At 39.9% G+C, this 18,220-nt stretch overlaps 1 protein-coding gene across 1 annotated transcript; it reads right to left on the bottom strand.

Annotated features, from left to right (window-relative positions):
• Positions 1-1,690: 1,690 nt before the first annotated feature.
• On the bottom strand, positions 1,691-13,504 carry LOC124134979. Its single transcript, XM_046500109.2, has 20 exons — positions 13,028-13,504; positions 12,319-12,524; positions 11,875-12,213; positions 11,607-11,664; positions 11,175-11,433; positions 10,799-10,926; positions 9,826-10,034; positions 9,432-9,608; positions 8,847-9,061; positions 7,632-7,982; positions 6,777-6,885; positions 6,429-6,637; positions 5,665-5,746; positions 4,879-5,301; positions 4,276-4,604; positions 3,948-4,047; positions 3,500-3,681; positions 3,161-3,358; positions 2,642-2,832; positions 1,691-2,268 (listed from the first exon to the last, which is right to left on the bottom strand). Exons 1-20 carry the CDS (start codon positions 13,205-13,207, stop codon positions 1,996-1,998), a joined length of 4,218 nt encoding a protein of 1,405 aa, XP_046356065.2. The 5' UTR covers positions 13,208-13,504; the 3' UTR covers positions 1,691-1,995.
• Positions 13,505-18,220: the final 4,716 nt, after the last annotated feature.

The raw sequence follows: 18,220 nt of genomic DNA on the forward strand, positions 1-18,220 counted from the left end.
ATTTTCAGAATCCACTCATATGTTTCATCGTTATTTTGCTGTTTACCCCCAATGGAATCTATTTTAGTAGATAATTGAGGCTGAATATTCTCTGGCGTTAATGTTTAATAATTACCAATGACAACAACCAGATTCGAAACATTGTTGAAAACTGTTAGTTTGAAAAGGAGAAAGACTAATTGTTATGCATGCAGAATCACGTGTAGGATTTCTATCCGATTGTCACCTTGTCTTTCGTTTAAATCGTTGGACGAGGCTACTATTCAAACTTGAAGTCAGCTGTTTCCACTTAATATTTAAATGTGAACAGCATAATGAGCATGTTGAAGCTGCCCCTACCCAAACGGACGTTCATTCAACTGCGGTTTACCATTGCCACGAACCTGCCCACAAAATAATATGATAATTTTAAAATTAATGAACAAAAATACTACTTGGTGCAAAATTACAAAAAGGTGGCATTCAAGGTAGGTCATGGGTTCCAAACAACAACTGACGACATTATTTGTTCATGCGATTTAATTCATGAAACAATTTTGCCGAAAGTATTTGACGGACAATAGTTAAAGGAGAAGTAATGCCTCTCTGTATGTGCTTAAAGAAAATCTGATGCTGAAATCTGATGCTGCTTTCATCTCTCGATTTATTTCATGTTTGACATTTAAAAGTTAAGTACTTGTAGCCGTTTATGTTGTTAACTTGTTCAGTTGCCCTTTTCAACAGGTTAACGTAAATAAAACCTCCATCTAATATAATACATCATGAAACCATGCTACATGCAAAAGATAATTCCCCGATTTGTGTTTACCTATATAATTTGCACTCGCAAAAAGGCATTGAAATCCAAAGCTCTTGGTTTTGTTTGAGTAAGTGAGTGAGTATGTGTTTTACGCTGCTTTTAGCAATATTCAAGCAATATCACGGCGGGGGAAACCAGAAATGGGCTTCACACATTGTACCCAATCGAACCCGGGTCTTTGGCGTGACAAGCGAACGCTTTAACCACTAGGCTACCCGACCGCCCCTGGTTTTGTTTGAAAGCATCATGTGTTGGACTTAGGTTTCATCCGGGCAATGGTGTTACTTAATATAGAGTTGGTGTCCGTGTTCGGCAGCCAGACTACTGAGTGTTTCTGTTTAAATATAAGCCCATGTAACACGTCAACTTTGGCAGGTGACTTTGTTCAAAATATGCTTCTGTTCACCCAGCAGTTAGTAGGTACCCGGTGTTATGGTAGGTGACTGTATCCTTCAAGCGCATGACGGGCAGCTTGGGTTGTAATGTGGCACCATCAGCTTCACTTGGTGAAAGGAATTTTGGCGCATTATTAATGCACTTATTATATCGTCTCTCAGTATGCGGACATACATTGCTCAACGATAGTTAGGAAACTCAATCAACCTCTATCAAAAATATCACAATGGATCATATTCATAAAATTCTATCACCATATATATCGTTACCATTTATCCACCGCCATGGAGGGACATATTACATTCTTCAGGTAATCTCTCCCACTGCCCCAGCTGACTCAAGTATGATGATATAAAATTAATTAAACTGTGTGCTCATGTTCAGCTTCTTTAGGCGTCGGCCATGTTGATGAAAATTAAATATCATTATAATTGCGTTACATCGGGGATGGATACATAATAATGATAATAATAATACAACAAAGAAAACACGAAATATTGTCAATGTATTTTATTAGTTATTCACGATATATACCAGATATAACCATTCTTCACTGATATCTGAAAGTATTTCATCTCGGATAAGAATATCGAAGGTAGGTCTAAAAGCATCACACAATGTCAAGAGTCACTAAAGATCATTGGTAAGTGTCAATGTATTCATTAATCTGGTTCAGCGTTGTCACGAACCATGAAGTCTAATCACAAATGCATCACCATAACACTCTAAACATCTAAACGTCCTTCTCTGGATATTGAATGTCATCGGCACATCTATAATCCGAAAATATGTTTGTCAGTTCACATCTTCTTTATCCAGTCCAGCTCCCACTCCTTCATGGCCTTCTTCACCTTGTTCCTGCCCCTGCTCCTTTCCAGACTCCTCTTCCTCCTGTGATGGGGGATGTCATGGATGCTGAAACCAGCCACAGCAAACCGACTCCGCCTGGGGCATGCCGTCCCCGACCAGTACTCCAGCTTCCTCTGCAGGGCGGACACGACGTTGTCCTGGTCCACCGTGTCCGTCAGATGGAACTCCACCTCAGTCACGTCCCTGTTGTAGATCATCAGGATCTGGAACAAGATGACAATGTACAACAACGTTCGTTTTGGGATTCTAATATTTGTTAGAATGTACATGTTTTTGTGTTGTGAAAGATTCATAAGATGAGGGATGACAATGGCTCAATGATTGTTATATGCCTGTCAATGTAAAATGACAAGGACGAGTTTGTTTTCAAAGGATCAGGGAGCCTTGGATATGATATCGCATTGAAAGAATGTCAATACTACGTTAAAAGGAACCCCGATTATGAATAATCCAATGGAAATCAAATGCCAGCTATTTTTAAGATAAATCGGATTTTGTCATTCCTAAACAATTAACATTACAGCCGATAATTTCCCTCGAATAATTGATTCATTTAGAAGCATTTCTCATGCATACCTTTATTACATCCCTCATACTGGCCATGTCTGCCTCAGACTCTATATACACCTTCACAACGCCAGACACCTGTCTTGCAAACTCTTGTTCAACCAGAGATACCAGCGGCAAGGGGTTGTCATCGCCGCTGTACAACAACTCCTCTCTGCTCTGTTGTGGGTCAGGCTGGTACTTGGAGTTCATCAGAGGCACTGCAAGCACACAAATAGTCCTAATGTACGATGTGGTATGGGTGTTACCGTGAGTTTCATAAAATAGATATTACACAGAATAGGAAGCCATTCCTTTAACAATGGATCACTTTGGACAAGATGTAAATTATTTTCGTTAAAGAGTTATCACTTTTGTAACGAACATTTTATCATCAATAAAACATGTTTAATCAATATCAGTTCATAGTAATGTGGAGCAAAGGTCTTGACAAGTTTTCGGTGTCAAGATGACATTTTGACACACAATACCAGACGTTTTTGAAATTATTAAATTCTTAGAAATAAGCAACTAATTTCAATCACTTACTTATTAGAGAATATAGCTGCGTGTTCTCCACACATACATTGCCGTCATGACACGCCAGAGAGTGAACACTTGATTCAGCGTTGTCGATGTTGAAGAAGGCAGCCTTGTCAACTACATCTTTGAACTGGTTTTTGGCAAGCGTCAGAAAAGTGTGAACCATGCCCACGCATCCACTCACTTTCTTATTCCATGTTGTTCCTACGAATTAAACATGTAGCAGAAGTAGAAGAGATTTTGTGATTGGAACGAGCAACAACAAAACAATGCACTAGTTGTCAAGTTGTGTAAAGGAACCTTGGGTGTTACAGTAGCCGTGCTTTACTTTTACATGTGAGATACCTTTCCCAGGACAGCCTCCACAGTTCTCCAGAACACACTTCTGAAGATCCGCTTCTATCGAACTCCTGGTCATCGTGGTCCCTGCAACTTTCATCAGGTCATCTCGGAGTTTGTTGGCCTGATGCCGTCTGTATTCTGTGGTCTCGCGACAGAAGGGGCTCTCCCGGTCGTGGAAACAGAACCTGATGTATGTATTAACCAGACAAAGTAGCATAGACCAGTGTTTATCATGACGACATGACATTTGGAAGTAGGTTCGCCAGCATTGTGCAATGCTCAGACTTGAGTAGATCACTTCACCACATATAAGCAATCAGTTTCACCACATGTAAACTTTAGTTTCACATTTAGTAAGTTGCAAGATATGAAAAAGAAACCTCATGAATTAAACAATACTATTATTTAAAAAAATACAACTGATAGAACTTATGCCAAGTTCCAAACGTACCCAATTGAATATGTGTTGAAGGAGTAGTATGCGAATTGTTCACCAAGCCGCGGCGTTTTACATGTCCTCCTTTGGTTCAACGGATATATTGCTGGCCCCCCTACAGAAAGAAACAATGTTTATGATACATACATAAACGTGTATCAGCTCTGTATTTTACAAGAGTGAATATTGCCATTGTTATTTACATTGTGTCATTGACTCTAAAGCAGTTTCATTTAGGTGTTATTTTTATGTCCATTTCTCGAGTGTTTAAAATATCGATATAAAGGTTGTCATAACCTAGTAGGAATGTCATATACTCAAATGTTCTGAAAACATTATGTACCTTTTCTGAGTTCGTTCATCGTTTTATGCATGATGTCAAAGAAAGCCTTATTTCCCGCATCCCACACATCAGCTATGTCACGAACATCACCAGAAGTCATTGGTCGAATGTCGATGTATAATTTATCACTATGACAACCAATGCCAAGGCCACGTGATTGCAGTCGAAGCGTTGGAGAACAGCTTCTCAGAAACGCTTGTCCAATATTTACAAGGACCTCTGTTGATTGGTCTGCGATTGGCGTGACATACATAGCTTGCCCTGTTTCGAATCTGAACTTTTCTTGAGGATGTCTATGGTCAACGTCACGCATGTTGATGGAATGGGACCTGGGTGGTACAATCATGTGTGGAAACAACGTATGACATTGACATGAAAAATATCTCTTCATCTAATATCCAGTAACATATCCCACATGTCACAGTTAGTGGTGATACAAATTCTTTCAAAATGTGCACAGCTTATCTTGTCAATCGATAAAGTGTAAGAATTTTCATCTACAAGAGCAAACTGCTGCTACGTATCCAACAGAAGATTATATGGATATCCGATATAAAAAAAATTAAGCCTTCAATAACAATACATCTTTGTCCATATACACACCTGTAAGCAGAATTTTGAATGACTCTGATTTCTTTTCCAAGATCATTTACCACCATCTCTAGACAGTCAACCAGGGATGTATCGAGTCTGAAGAACCTCCTCTCTGAGTGCTTGAAATCAGATATCTTAAAGTGTTGCGAGAGTGCTACGTCCTTATTGAAACCATCAAACAGTAAAGACTTTCTAGACTCGTCCTTCAATTCAGTGGGGTAGGCATAGTCTTCGTCCTTGACCCCTACAGCTAACAAAGTAGTAGCCTGGAACGGGACAACAGTTGCCCTGTAGCCGTCTTGCAGCTTTACATAGACGTCAATGGATGAAGACTTGGAGGTGTCTACGAAGTCAAAGCCTGCACAGTTTGCCATAGAGCGGAGCTCGAATGTTGGCGGTGTTGTGCCTGATTGTGTAGAAATCTTGAGCTTCCTGTTGGTTTGGTATATACACATAGTGAATCGTGGGTCTATCATGGGGTAACATATATATAAACCTCTATTGTTGTTTGAATGTTTTTTGTTTTTTAAAAATAATATCATATTCATATTTACATATGATTGATAAAAAATGGTTATATGAGACTTAATAAATTAGAATGTTAATAATATATGCATGAGTTTAAAGTATTCTGTCAAACATGTGTTGTTGTGTGTTGTTTAACGCCGCACTCAGCAATTTTCCAGCTATATGACGGCGGTCTGTAAATAATGGAGTCTGGGCCAGACAATCCAGTGATGGGCAACAACTTTTTAGACAGCAATTTAGAACGTGTATGTATATGTGTAACTTTACCTCCCATTCATTTCAAGCATGATGCCATCAGATGTTCCTTGATGAACTGCAAGGGATGGCTTTGACACACTTAATTTTGTACCTGTAGTGTGATAATAATACAGATATACTTGGATTCACGTCTTAGGAACGATGGAATAGTCAACACATGGTTGTTAAAGAGTTTGCCTGTCAGCCAAAGACATTGGTTCGATTCCCGAGCGGAAGGTCCGGGGTTCGATTCCCGGCCGCGTCATACCAAAATACATTCGTCCGGACAAGTACAAGGAGGCACACAGACACACACAGACACACACAGACGCGCGCACGCACGCACGCACGCACGCACGCACGCACACACACGTGCATGCACGTCGCTATATAAGTGCAATATCGCAACGTTATACCCCATTTCACCTCACCTTGAATACCCTCACAATGGTACTGAGATAAGCAACCGTTCAAACTGATACTAATTTCAATGAAACATAAATAGATGAGGTACACTTCCAAGAATCAATCTCAGTAAAGGAACATGACATCCCAAACAATCAGAGATTCACTGTAGTAACGTTTATGCTTTAAATGCATATAATTTGACCTGTGTTTTTGCAATTCGTTCGAACGGATTCAAAAGATAAATATTTTTATTTTCAAGAGAACCCTTTTGCTGAGGATTTTAACTAAAAGTATATGTATATTGATAAACATTGTACTGTGTAATGGAGCGGTAAACAAAGAATAAAAGATTACCATCATCTCATACTAATATGAAACAATAATACCTGAATGATGATGGTTAACAATAGCGGCCATTCGTCGTAGACGTATCGCCATTCTTGGGGTCATGACCCTCGTCTGACACCAATCCCAGGGTTCCGTACTGTCAGACCACTTGCACGTGCTTTTGCATCTCCTGGTCGACTGATAGCATGTTGCCGATGATGATCCCTCGGGCTTGAATATGACGTCTTCATATGGATACTGAATTAGTCTGGGGAAAATGATATTCATTTTATAAATGTATTATACATTTCTCACAACAAATATATCATAATGCTATGTCTCGATTAAAGATGGCAAAATTGATATGGCTTCGATGCTATATCAAAATGGATTCTATCAACACATACCTATATTGTAAATCATGTTCTCTCAATGGGGGGTTGATGACGTGGGAAAGCACTTGAACCTGATGATGGTTCACTCCCTGCTTACAAACAGTAGAACCAGACTTAAGCCCTGAAAAAAATAGTTCCCCATATGTGCTTTATATGTGTTAAAGTGACGAAATGACACTGGACCTGCAAATACAAAATCAATTGAGTTTTGTGATACATTCTTCCTAAAGTATCAAAAATAAAGACAGCTCTATTTTCGATCTCATGTTTTTTCGACACCAGTGGCATTATGTAATTAATATGGTTGGTTGGTTGGATTGCTGTTTTACGCCGCACTCAGTAATATTCCGGCGGTCTGTGAATAATCGAGTCTGGACCAGACAATCCAGTGATTGACATCACGAGCATCGATCCACGCAATTGGGATCGATGACATACATTAACCAAGTTAGTCGCCTTTTACGACAAGCATAGTCGCCTTTTACGGCAAGCATGGGTTGCTGAAGACCATTTCTACCCCCGATCTTCACGGGTTTATTCAATAAGGAAATGCACAGTTACACACGTAACGAGTCACAATAGCCTAATAAGAGCGTGCCGGATTACTCATGCCAAATTTAGCTGACACGCCATGATATACTGAAATACGGTTTGAAGTTTCTTTAAGACGTCTTACACTCATTCATAGGTGTGTGTGTGCCAACTCATGAAATAACAGCAACATCCGTTGACTCGCTGTATTGCCCTATCCTGCTTTATCGGATTCTCGTTATATACATGAAATGCTTCTTACGATTCCACAAATTACCACAATATCTCTCTCAATAAAAACCTCCTTCAAGCCTTAATAATCTTTGACTTTCTTACCAGTTTCATTTATTGTTCTTAGAAACGACCCTTTCTCCAAACTGTCTCCAGAAGGTCCGATGGCCGATCGCCTTGATCTTTTTTGAGGCGTTGAACCATCATGAACGCAGAATTCCACATGATCGGAAGTGGCATCAAAGAAAGGGAACCCAGCGCAGGCACCTAGTTCCGCCAATCTCTTCAACACTGGGGCTGACTTTTCCAACTGCAGAGGTTTAGATTTACTCGGGTTTTCAGTTGTCAGCGCCACCTGTAAAGCTCTTCCGGAATAGTGAAGTGAGGCAGCGCCATGACTTCCGTGAGGATGATCCGATGTTGGTTCATCCCATGCTTCAAGCACCACCAGTTTCCCTGTAGTATATGCAAATTGTAATTATTTTTATGATAAATACATATCGTATATGCACAATTGGTATGCTATCTTACCGTGTCCTCTTTTCTCACACAAAAATCATACTTATACTTCTTTGTATTTGTATTTCCGATATTATCAATAAATTACATCCACTTTATGAAACTCTCATAGCGACCTATTCTTGACAACCATTATCTGAATGATCTTAAATTCCAAAGGCAAATCACCATGTAGCCATGCCATTGTATGTCTTATTTTAAGTATTTTATTATAAGACGCTAGTCCCCATTGTTCTAAACTTCTAGTGACCTCATCCTTTTGTTTTTACCCAGCAGAACGAACCTGCAACCTCGCATATTATGTTTAATATTGTTATCCACTGTTTTCCATCTGAGACATCGGGCAGGTGATGAGAGGGAGTTATCTTAGATGTGACTGACTTCAGTTGTCTGCATGCTACAGGTGACCTTTCCTCGCCTACTGTCTTCGAAATTCTTTTGATACTAAGACTACGCTACTGTTTTACCACAAGCCTTTTCGATGTTTTCTTAATCTTTCTGGTATTCCTTGCATTTCGACGATATATAAGTTAGTTAAAACACTCATCCCCAGTTCTTGTTGCACGAATTCCCGAACTCGAAATTTTTCATTTTCAACCAAAACGTCTTCATCACATGATTGTATTGCACATTTACTGTCGGCCAACAGCATACAGCAAACATGTATTTAACCCAAAGTCATCGACTAAATATTTTCATTTTCAATCTCACACCTACTCCTTGAATTTACAGCTTATCATCATCAACTTCGCAAACGTCACGAACTCAATGGTGCAGCGCATCCCTACAACGAATTCTTACGGTTTGGCCATTCCTGTGCGGCAAACTGGCCTAGGGTAGTCAACGCTGCTGCTGCTGCTGACGTCATCAGTCTGTCTGCACAAGCATCAGTCTCGCTGTCGCCATTATCACTCCACACACATTTATGACATGGCCGCTTTGACGTTCCACACCAGGTGGCACTGTCCTTTTCTTCTGATCGGAATAGGATGAAATCGCCTCCAATCAAGGTTAATCTGAAAGCGAAATGTCGTCATAAGATATCTCAAATCGCCACGTGAGGCCTAATTGACCTCAGCAATACTGAGATAGTAAATCGAAGCCTATATGGCAATGTGAACACATACTCTGTTATCATATTAAACCTTAGATTAGATTATTAATTGTTTTTCGTAAAATAGTATTATTTCGAAACATCTCAATTTTTATTTTGATACCACACTTATCATCTAAGTTACAATATATGTTACGCTAAGGCTACTGCCAATAGTCAAAAGCAAATTGTAAATAAAAACCATTTTCATAACCATGGGAATCTCCTTTGTCCGAATCAGACCATATAAGAATGTGCTTACTTCATGAAACAAAGCCTTCCCGTGACCTTACTTCTTAAAATTGCTATCTCCTCTAACGATCGCGTGGCCTGCTGCACCACAAATGTTTGCCATGGTCTTCCCATGAACATCAGCGACTGGAGGACCACAATTTGCGGAACAGACAGTGGAGAGAGTGTCGTTAACCAATGACTTGCGAATGACGGACGTGTCTACTAAGCCCAGGTCCCTAAGAGGAATAAGAAATATGACTATGTCAAATCATTAAGACAATAGTGTTTGTTCATGCCTAATTGTATAGGATCAGAGATTAATACTAGGATTAATCATATAACTATCGGGTGTTCTTGACATGTTAATAACAATCTGTTGTGCAATGGTTATGATTATTAATGCATGTCAAGGGCAAGCAATAACAAAACGAAAGTGAAACGTAATTAATTTACCATATGGTTTTATGGAAAGCTTTAGCCACAAAATCTGACTTGTCGTGGGTAAACATCCCATCAACTGTAAGCGTGGCTGTTTCACAGCGACTGTATTCATCCTCGGTAGTTCGGGCGTACAGGACAGGTCTGAAACTTGCAACTTCCGGCGGCGTGAACACAAGGGAAACATCATGCTGAGACCACTGAACAGAAGCTTGTAGAGTAACCTGGCAGACAAGGGGATTCATATTGTTAAAAAAAATCAAATATATTCATGTAAAATAATTATTAGTATCGTTATTACTGTAAGGTGAGGAGAGGTGAGATTGTGTTTAGCGACGCGTTCAAGATTATTTCACTTGCTGACGTGCATGCATCCGTTTGTGTGTGACTGCTTGTGCTAGCCATATTGGACATGTACTATTCTCGTATTGCTAGCCCACGGCGATACTATGCCGCAGATAACTTGGCTACCCCATTCAGACATATTTGACTAACAGTCCTCTTTATGCAGAGTGTCAGGCAGGGTAATAAGTGCCATCTGTCAACGTCTTTTGATATACCGCGGCCAGGGATCGAACCCCCGACCTTCAGCTATCCTATTATTGAAAGGACAAAGCCAAATAGATGATACAAGAGTTGATATTGACACCTACGATCAGGGGTTTCACGTAAGGTGAGGTAAAATTGGGTTTTACGTCGCTTCCAAGATTATCGCACTTATATAGCGACGTGCATGCACGCGTGTGTGTGTGTGGCTGCTTTGACTGATGCCGATTTATAGTGCTAGCCCACTGAGATACCATGTCGCAGTTTAACATGAATACCCCACTCAGAAAACATTATACTGACTCCGAGCCAACCAGTCCTTGTTTAGGACGATCTACCTCTAGACCACGGAGGCGGTCGGTTTCACGTAAACATTAATTTCTGTCATACTGACACCCATATTGACGATCAATATAATCATCACAACAGTATATGGTCTCACCTCTTGATAAAGGGACATCGAAAAGTTATACTTGTTTGCGGAATGCCCGCTGAATGAATGGCCTGGTAATGACCAGCCAGTTGTAGTCAACTCCGTTTTCGGAATCTGCCCTGATGCTTCAGATGAGGCTGAATTCAAATATGATTATATATTCAAGTGTTTCCTATTCCAAAGATAGATACAGTGCAGTAATTGAAACTGGTAAATATATATAAAGCGTGCATAAAGATATCACTTTAGCATTACTCCATCACGGTAGACCAATACAAGTACATGGTAACTGCTACTTTAAATCTTCATTACTATTTCTCTGAAAAAAATTCTGCACATGAGCTTCAGCAATTATGATACGATAATGACAATTAATGCTCCATACTTGCAGTATAATTTCCTTGTACACGATATTTTCCACTGAAGTTGACTGGTCCATCAGATGTTGCGTTGACGTCTAAATATACAGTTTTGTAATATGAGATAACTAGTTGTATGGCTGGTAGTTTCTCATTCACCGTTGCAACTGGAATAGTCCGTAATATCGTTGTGGGAGTTTTGTCTAAGATAAGTCTTTCCTTGACGCCGACGGCTTTTCTGAAGTCAACGTCTAAGGCAACGTTGTAAATTGTACCGACGTCGCCCTGAAACGTTTCTGAAGGTGTTACTGAAAGCACCGCTTCGTGGATTGTCTAATATCTTTTTAATATCGCAAGTGTTAGCTTTAGGTTTTTAAGTTTGTTTAAAAGTATGTCCTTCGGGTTTGGTCAAGAATTACTGAAAAGCGATTGAAACTATTTGAAAAATTGCATACAACCTGCATAAGGAATTTCTTGACAAAAGCTGTCTTGTTTCGTCTCTCAACGTCAAGTTGCCTGTAACAGAAGATTATTTGTTTTAAATGTTTTGTCAGTTTGAATGAAACATTTGGAGCAAAGGTTTGCTATTTTAAAAAAAATAAATTATTTTCTGAATATTTTGATTGTGTACATCTGAAATGAAAGAGTACCTATATGATATACATACTTCCCAATGTTCGATGTTTCGATATTGTGTTCCGATATATATTGCATAATAATACTTACATTGTATGCCCAACGTGTCTCACTTCAAAACAATCCTTGCAGGTGAGGCGAAAGTCAACATCTCGAGGAATGGCACTAGTTTTACCTTTGCTGATCTTTTCGACCTTGACCTCCTTGTTACCCTGCTCCTTGTATACATTGTATGTATGGATTGAGTGATTTGTCTTGGGATCAAAGTTAAAGTTGATGGACTCATCGCCATCGGTGGCATGGAAGTTGATTTTGTCCAAAACTTTAGAGAGAAGATTGGACACGAATCTTTTCTGACGATGACCATGTTTATTGGTTAAGTGGGGATATTTGAGAAACACCTGTGCTTCCTGAAGTAGATCTAAGGCGCTGAAAATAGATAAACGGAAACAATAAATGACAATCGACAGAAATCGCAACAATTACATACACAATATGTATTGATTTATGTCATTTGTGCAAGGTGTTGGTTACCTGACGTCGATGCCTTCAATCTTGACTTTTGTATGACTGACGATATTTACGCGTTTTATTTTCCTCACAATGGCGACGCGTTTGAACTCTAATCCATGCCTTTGTCGGACATTGGTGCTCATCAAATACCATCCTGTTTGCCACCCGGAAGCAACCGAAGTGTCCCGAAGATTCACGATTATCTGCCCTTTGCTGTTTTCGGCAACCTAAAATGAACAGTAAGAAAATAATCAATGTTATAAGGCTCATTAAATGTTGCCCGCAGTCATTGAACAATGGGTATTCCATCTTATGGCTTCACGACTGGGAAACAACTATTATTGCAGGCTTTGATTCACGCAAAATGAATGCATGAACATACCCTTGAAGATACGGGTTAGAATTAATCGTCAGCAACACATGCTTCTCATGAGATGCGACTAACGGGATAGGGTGGTTTGTCTCGCTGAAGTGGTTCATGCATGCCATCGTATCCCATTTACATAGATATGTGCTCATGATATCAATCACTGGATTGTCTGATCAAACTCGAGTGTTTACACACCGCCGTCATAGAGCTGGAATATTGCTGAGTGCGGCGTTAAACAGCAAACAAACAAAGAAATCATCAGCATATAAACAGTTAATATTTATGTTACGACGTTGAACAATGTGAAACATAAGAAGGTTTCAGGAGCAAAAAAACCATTTTCACTGAGACTGTACATACACTGACGTCAGGCAGGACATCGAGATTGACAATATGTGACAAGAGTCCTCTGGAATTCAGTTCCCATTCAGCATTGTCATCAACGTCGTTACCTCGACTTTGGTGTTTAAATCGACGCCCGCCATTGATAGCGCGAATACAAAATACGCAGAAAACAGCCCATAACACAACAATCTTCATGTTGATCCTTGCTGTGTGAGTAGCCGTTATGGTTTTCAGAAGAAATCAAACCGGTTCTATTTACCGGTTAAGGGTTGTACAGTCCAACCATACTGAGCTGGACACGTTCCTTTCAAATGATAAGCTACTCAAGGGAGACCTTGCAGGCGGCCAAGGGGAGGACAGGTCTTAAACAGAAACAAACTGGAAATGGAAATTATATGTGACATTCTCTATGAATTGGTATCAAACCTCCATACATAATTATTTCCTCCTTTAGTTACCACATCCGAAAGCAAAACGCATGTTGAAACGAAAACTGTCTGGTAAATGTACTTCAAGAGCATTGCATTGTAATTCGGTGGTAAATGGGGACTTACAGCCATGTTTCAGGCCATATTAGGGTCTGCACGTGTTATCAAGGTGACTTTGTTTCGTGAGGAGATAAGAAAACAGGTCAATCACTTTTAAGTCTTTAGGTCCCAAACTGGCTCTCAAATCAAACGTCCTTGACTCATTGGGTTCAAATCCTTTCAGTCAACACAACAACCGGGTTAGGTCGGTGGGGTTTCGGTGTCATTTCACTTCGCAATCAAAGTTAGTAAAATTGGGTGAGCCATTCATATACTTTGCACCACAGTGGAATCTGTTTCGGCACATAACCGAGACGATTTATATATACTTCAACTGTGTCGATGTTCCTTATGGTGTACTGAAGTCCCCGAGTTTCCCAGAGATTAGTAGCATTTATCAATTGTACAAAGGAAATGTTTGGCCGAGACATTAGAACACTCCCCACTGTGTTGCAAAAAGAATAACATTCTTAAACGTTTCTCTTTAGTATAAGCTGCAGACGTTATTCAAATTAACATATCGTTTTCATGTTCAACAAAACCAGTGTCACTGGAATGCCTGGTCCATCACTCGATCATCTGGTGTAAACTCGATTGTTTCTGGCCGCCGCCATATTGCGGGAGTATTGCTGTGAGGCGAAAGGCTACAAACAAACAAACACTTTTTTATGCACGTGGGTGCTGCCGGTAGGGTCCATGCTTCCCTTATTGCGAACACCTGATGACATCACTAATCATCAGTGACCCATTCCGGTAATTTTCCGCTGTTTTGCTTTTTACGAGCAGTGGAATATGTTTCAAACAATCAATCTTTATTCATGGTACTGATGAGGCCAAAGGCCTAAAGTACATTGTCTGGGGCGTGTTACAAATTCATACATTTTCTTAGTTTCATAGCATGAAAAATGAACATTGATAAATTTGTCATAGTTTCTGTACAATCACAAGTCATTAATTTACAAAAATTGTTACCGTTTGGGTTGTGGTAGAAATAATTATTTAGATATTTTGCTCTTAAATCATTATACACTGGACATACACATAAAAAGTGATATTCATCTTCAATACTATCAGTTTTTAAAATCGTACAAAGTCTATGTTCTCTTGCAATACCTTCATATCCGCCTTTTTCAATAAATAGATCATGTGAGCCCCAACTAAATCGAGAAAGAGCTGTTCTAAACTTATGTAAATTTACACTTAATAGATAAGCTTCTTGTATAATAGTAGTCTGAAATGAAGTGTAGTTATTTGCTTTTCTAGAACTGGACAAAGAACAATGCCATTTTGGGATGTATATATCTTTTAAGGTCTGTGCCAAACGGGTGACGAAATGATGTGGCACATTTACATGTTGCTGTAACCAAATATATCCACATTCGTATAACATGTTTTTAACTTTTGATGCCCAATTATGTTTCCCATGGCTGTCCCAGAGAAGCATCATGTTATAACATTTTCTCGGGTATCTTGAAGATGGCATATTTAATAGCTTGACCCAGTATTTAATAACCTTTAAATAACTATTGATATACATGGGAAACCTTCAGCATTCACCATATACCCTTGCGTTTTCTGTACTAGATTTTACACCCAAAAGATTTTTAGATGCATATGAATATGTTTCAGGAGATAGTCGAGACTTATTATCCCCTGATGTTTGTAAACCATTGCTTATATGATTATGCATATGGAAACAATGAAGCGAAACAATACAGAGATAATTTCTTTCTTCCTTAAGTGAGGGGACACGGGTGGCCCAGTCGTCTTAGGCGCCGCAATTCTCTGTGCAGAGTTGCGTCCCTTGGGCACGGCAGAAAATGATTTTGGGTTCGAATCCCGGTTCGCCCCGATTATGTTTCTAGGTTCGTGGGTTTCACCGAGGTAAACGTCTCAGACCTGCATCATTTCGGGTTTTCCTCCCACACTGTGCTGACACGCCGTGATATAACTGGAATAGTGTTAAAAGCGGCGTAAACCCAACACACTCACTCTTCCTTAAGTGATCGTTCTGTTTACCTGCATTCAATATCAAAATTCTGGTGATTTTAGCAGGTGTAATATAGCCGACTAACGGCGATACCCCAATATTACCTGTAATAATACCTTAATATTTTCACGTCTTTGAAAGGCATTTAGAAGTAATACACATAAGGAAGAGTGAGTGAGTGAGAATGGTTTTACGCCGCTTTTAGCAATATTCCAGCAATATCACGGCGGGGGACACCAGAAATGGGCTTCACACATTGTACCCATGTCGGGAATCGAACCCGGGTCTTCGGCGTGACGAGCCAACGCTTTAACCACTAGGCTACCCGACCGCCCCACATAAGGAAGAGAATATATGGATGTCAACTTTTTTATTATGAGGAACACAACGTTTCGGAGTATATGCTTACTCGTTCATCATTCCCCTGATAATGATGAAGTTGACATCCACATATTAATATTTTCACGTTAATATTTTCTGTAAACATATCTTTCACTTGCAGTGCTTCGATGTGCTTTTGTTCAATTGTCTCTGTACTTGTATAACCATACCGTGAGTGGATGGTGGTTTATGCCGAGACCAGCAATATTTCAGCTGAATCACGACGGCCTGTCAATAATCGAATCTGAACTGGGGCTTTCAGTGATTGAAACCATTAATCCACACGGGGGTATAACCTTATCAGTTGATACTACTATTTATCAAACAGTCGTTCAATGTGACAATAGCTGGGTGATACAATGTCGAAATGTAAACTTGTTTCAGGGTGGAAAAGCTATCTAAAGTACGAGGGCACCTTTGTGAAGGGTGCTGTGGACAGGAACGAATGGGTGAAGGCCATTTGCACTGTGATAAGAAAGAGCCAGAAAGACGAATGTATTAGTTCGATAATCTATACAAAGAAATATATTGAGATCAACCTATCAGTTAAGATTACAATGTTGCGAGGGTCACTTTGCAGACCGTATCATTCGAAATGATTTTGTAAGCAAAGATTAAAGTCAAACAAACTCTTGAAGTCATAGATATTATCGGGGACATCTGGTGTAGTGTAAATTTAAACAGTAACGCCCTGGTGTTAAAAAAGGTTGACAACATCAAGGTTGTTTGGCAGGAACATTATGATGACTAAGACTCCCAAGGCACCCAACAGTGCACGCAGAACAACCTTCCTTCAACCTTCACCGCTTCACCGACAAATGTTAATCAAAAAGTCTATTAGAAGTACTAGTACACTGATTGACCTCTTCTAACCCCTCTTTCACTTCCATGGTTCAACAAATGGTTTTATCAGCAGGGGTATGAAATACATTTTTAGCCATGTAATATTTCTTGTATAGAATAAATTAAGTTTTATTGTAACTATATATAACCATGACCGCAAATACAACTGGCAAACAAAACCCTGGCACCGGTGACCAAGAGGTTTAAGGTTCAGCGATTAGCTAATGCGAGATGTATCCTTCGGTTTTGCAGGATCCGCTGGAGATAAGGTTCGACCCTAATATAATGCTGTGTTTGTCAGCACCATATCCATCACTGATGTTGCCAAAGTGGTCATCGGGGTACGCGTGGTGCAGTCGGGTGCAGAGTTTCGTCCCACTGGCTCGCCAGATACCAGTGATAAAGGGTTCAAATCCCTGTTCGCCAGGATTATGTTCCTATTATTGTCAGCACCATACATACAACATTCATTGGTTCACAATACCCTGCATTGATTTTGCCAAAGTGATCAAGGGGACACTAGTCATTTGCAGAATTCCGTCTCTTGGTGTGAAGACACTTTGGTTCGAATCCCTGTTCGCCCGGATTATGTTCCTATTTTTGTCAGTGTCATACCCGTGCTCATTGGCTCATAAAGTGGTACACATCTATGACCTGCATCACTGTTGGCTTTCCTTCCACCTCAAGCTGGCACGCTGTGATGTAACTGAAATACTGTTCAAAGTGGAGTTAAACCCAACTCACTCACTCAAAGTGGTAAACGTCTTCAGCGAGTTATTCTGGATTTTCCTTCTGCGTTACGCTGATACGCAGTGGCATATTATATAAAAATCGGTGCGGTGTTATATTGTACTCATTCACTGATTACTTCACCTGAGTTCAAAGTTATGCTGAGTTAACGTCATTCTGACATTTACAGATGTGTATGGACAATCAGGCTGTGTATGTTGACAAAGATATCGTAACCCTTAAACACTGCGTTCTCCAATAGTTATACACTTGCAATGATGATTTGTATGATATCAAATCCAAGGGTACGCTCGGATAAGTGTAACACATTAAAGGAGCCACTTTTATTTTCCGTGGAGGATAATGTTCATTTACAATGCGCCAGATTCCATTCACCAAGTGGATACTCATGGCGATACGCTGTTATTGTCCCGGCCAATAGATCAGTGTGCACTCGAGTTTCATTCTCAGCTACCTGGAATCATACAACCCAAGCCGCTAGTGGGTTAACAGTCACATTACCACATTATCCTATCGGGTACCCATTTACTACTTGGTGAACAGTTTGCCCTTTTTACAACGTATCACTTCTTCGATCAAATAATGGCGTGTGTTGATTTGACCAATTCACTGGAACGGAGCAATGCACGTGCTAAACAATACGAGTCACGGAAAGTAAATCAAGCTGCCGTTTGACGGAGACAAGGTGTCGGAATGTGGGGATGAATTGCTTGTGTC

Source organism: Haliotis rufescens, unplaced genomic scaffold, assembly GCF_023055435.1.
Source record: "Haliotis rufescens isolate VD_foot unplaced genomic scaffold, xgHalRufe1.0.p SCAF_15, whole genome shotgun sequence".
Taxonomy (NCBI): Eukaryota; Metazoa; Mollusca; class Gastropoda; order Lepetellida; family Haliotidae; genus Haliotis; species Haliotis rufescens.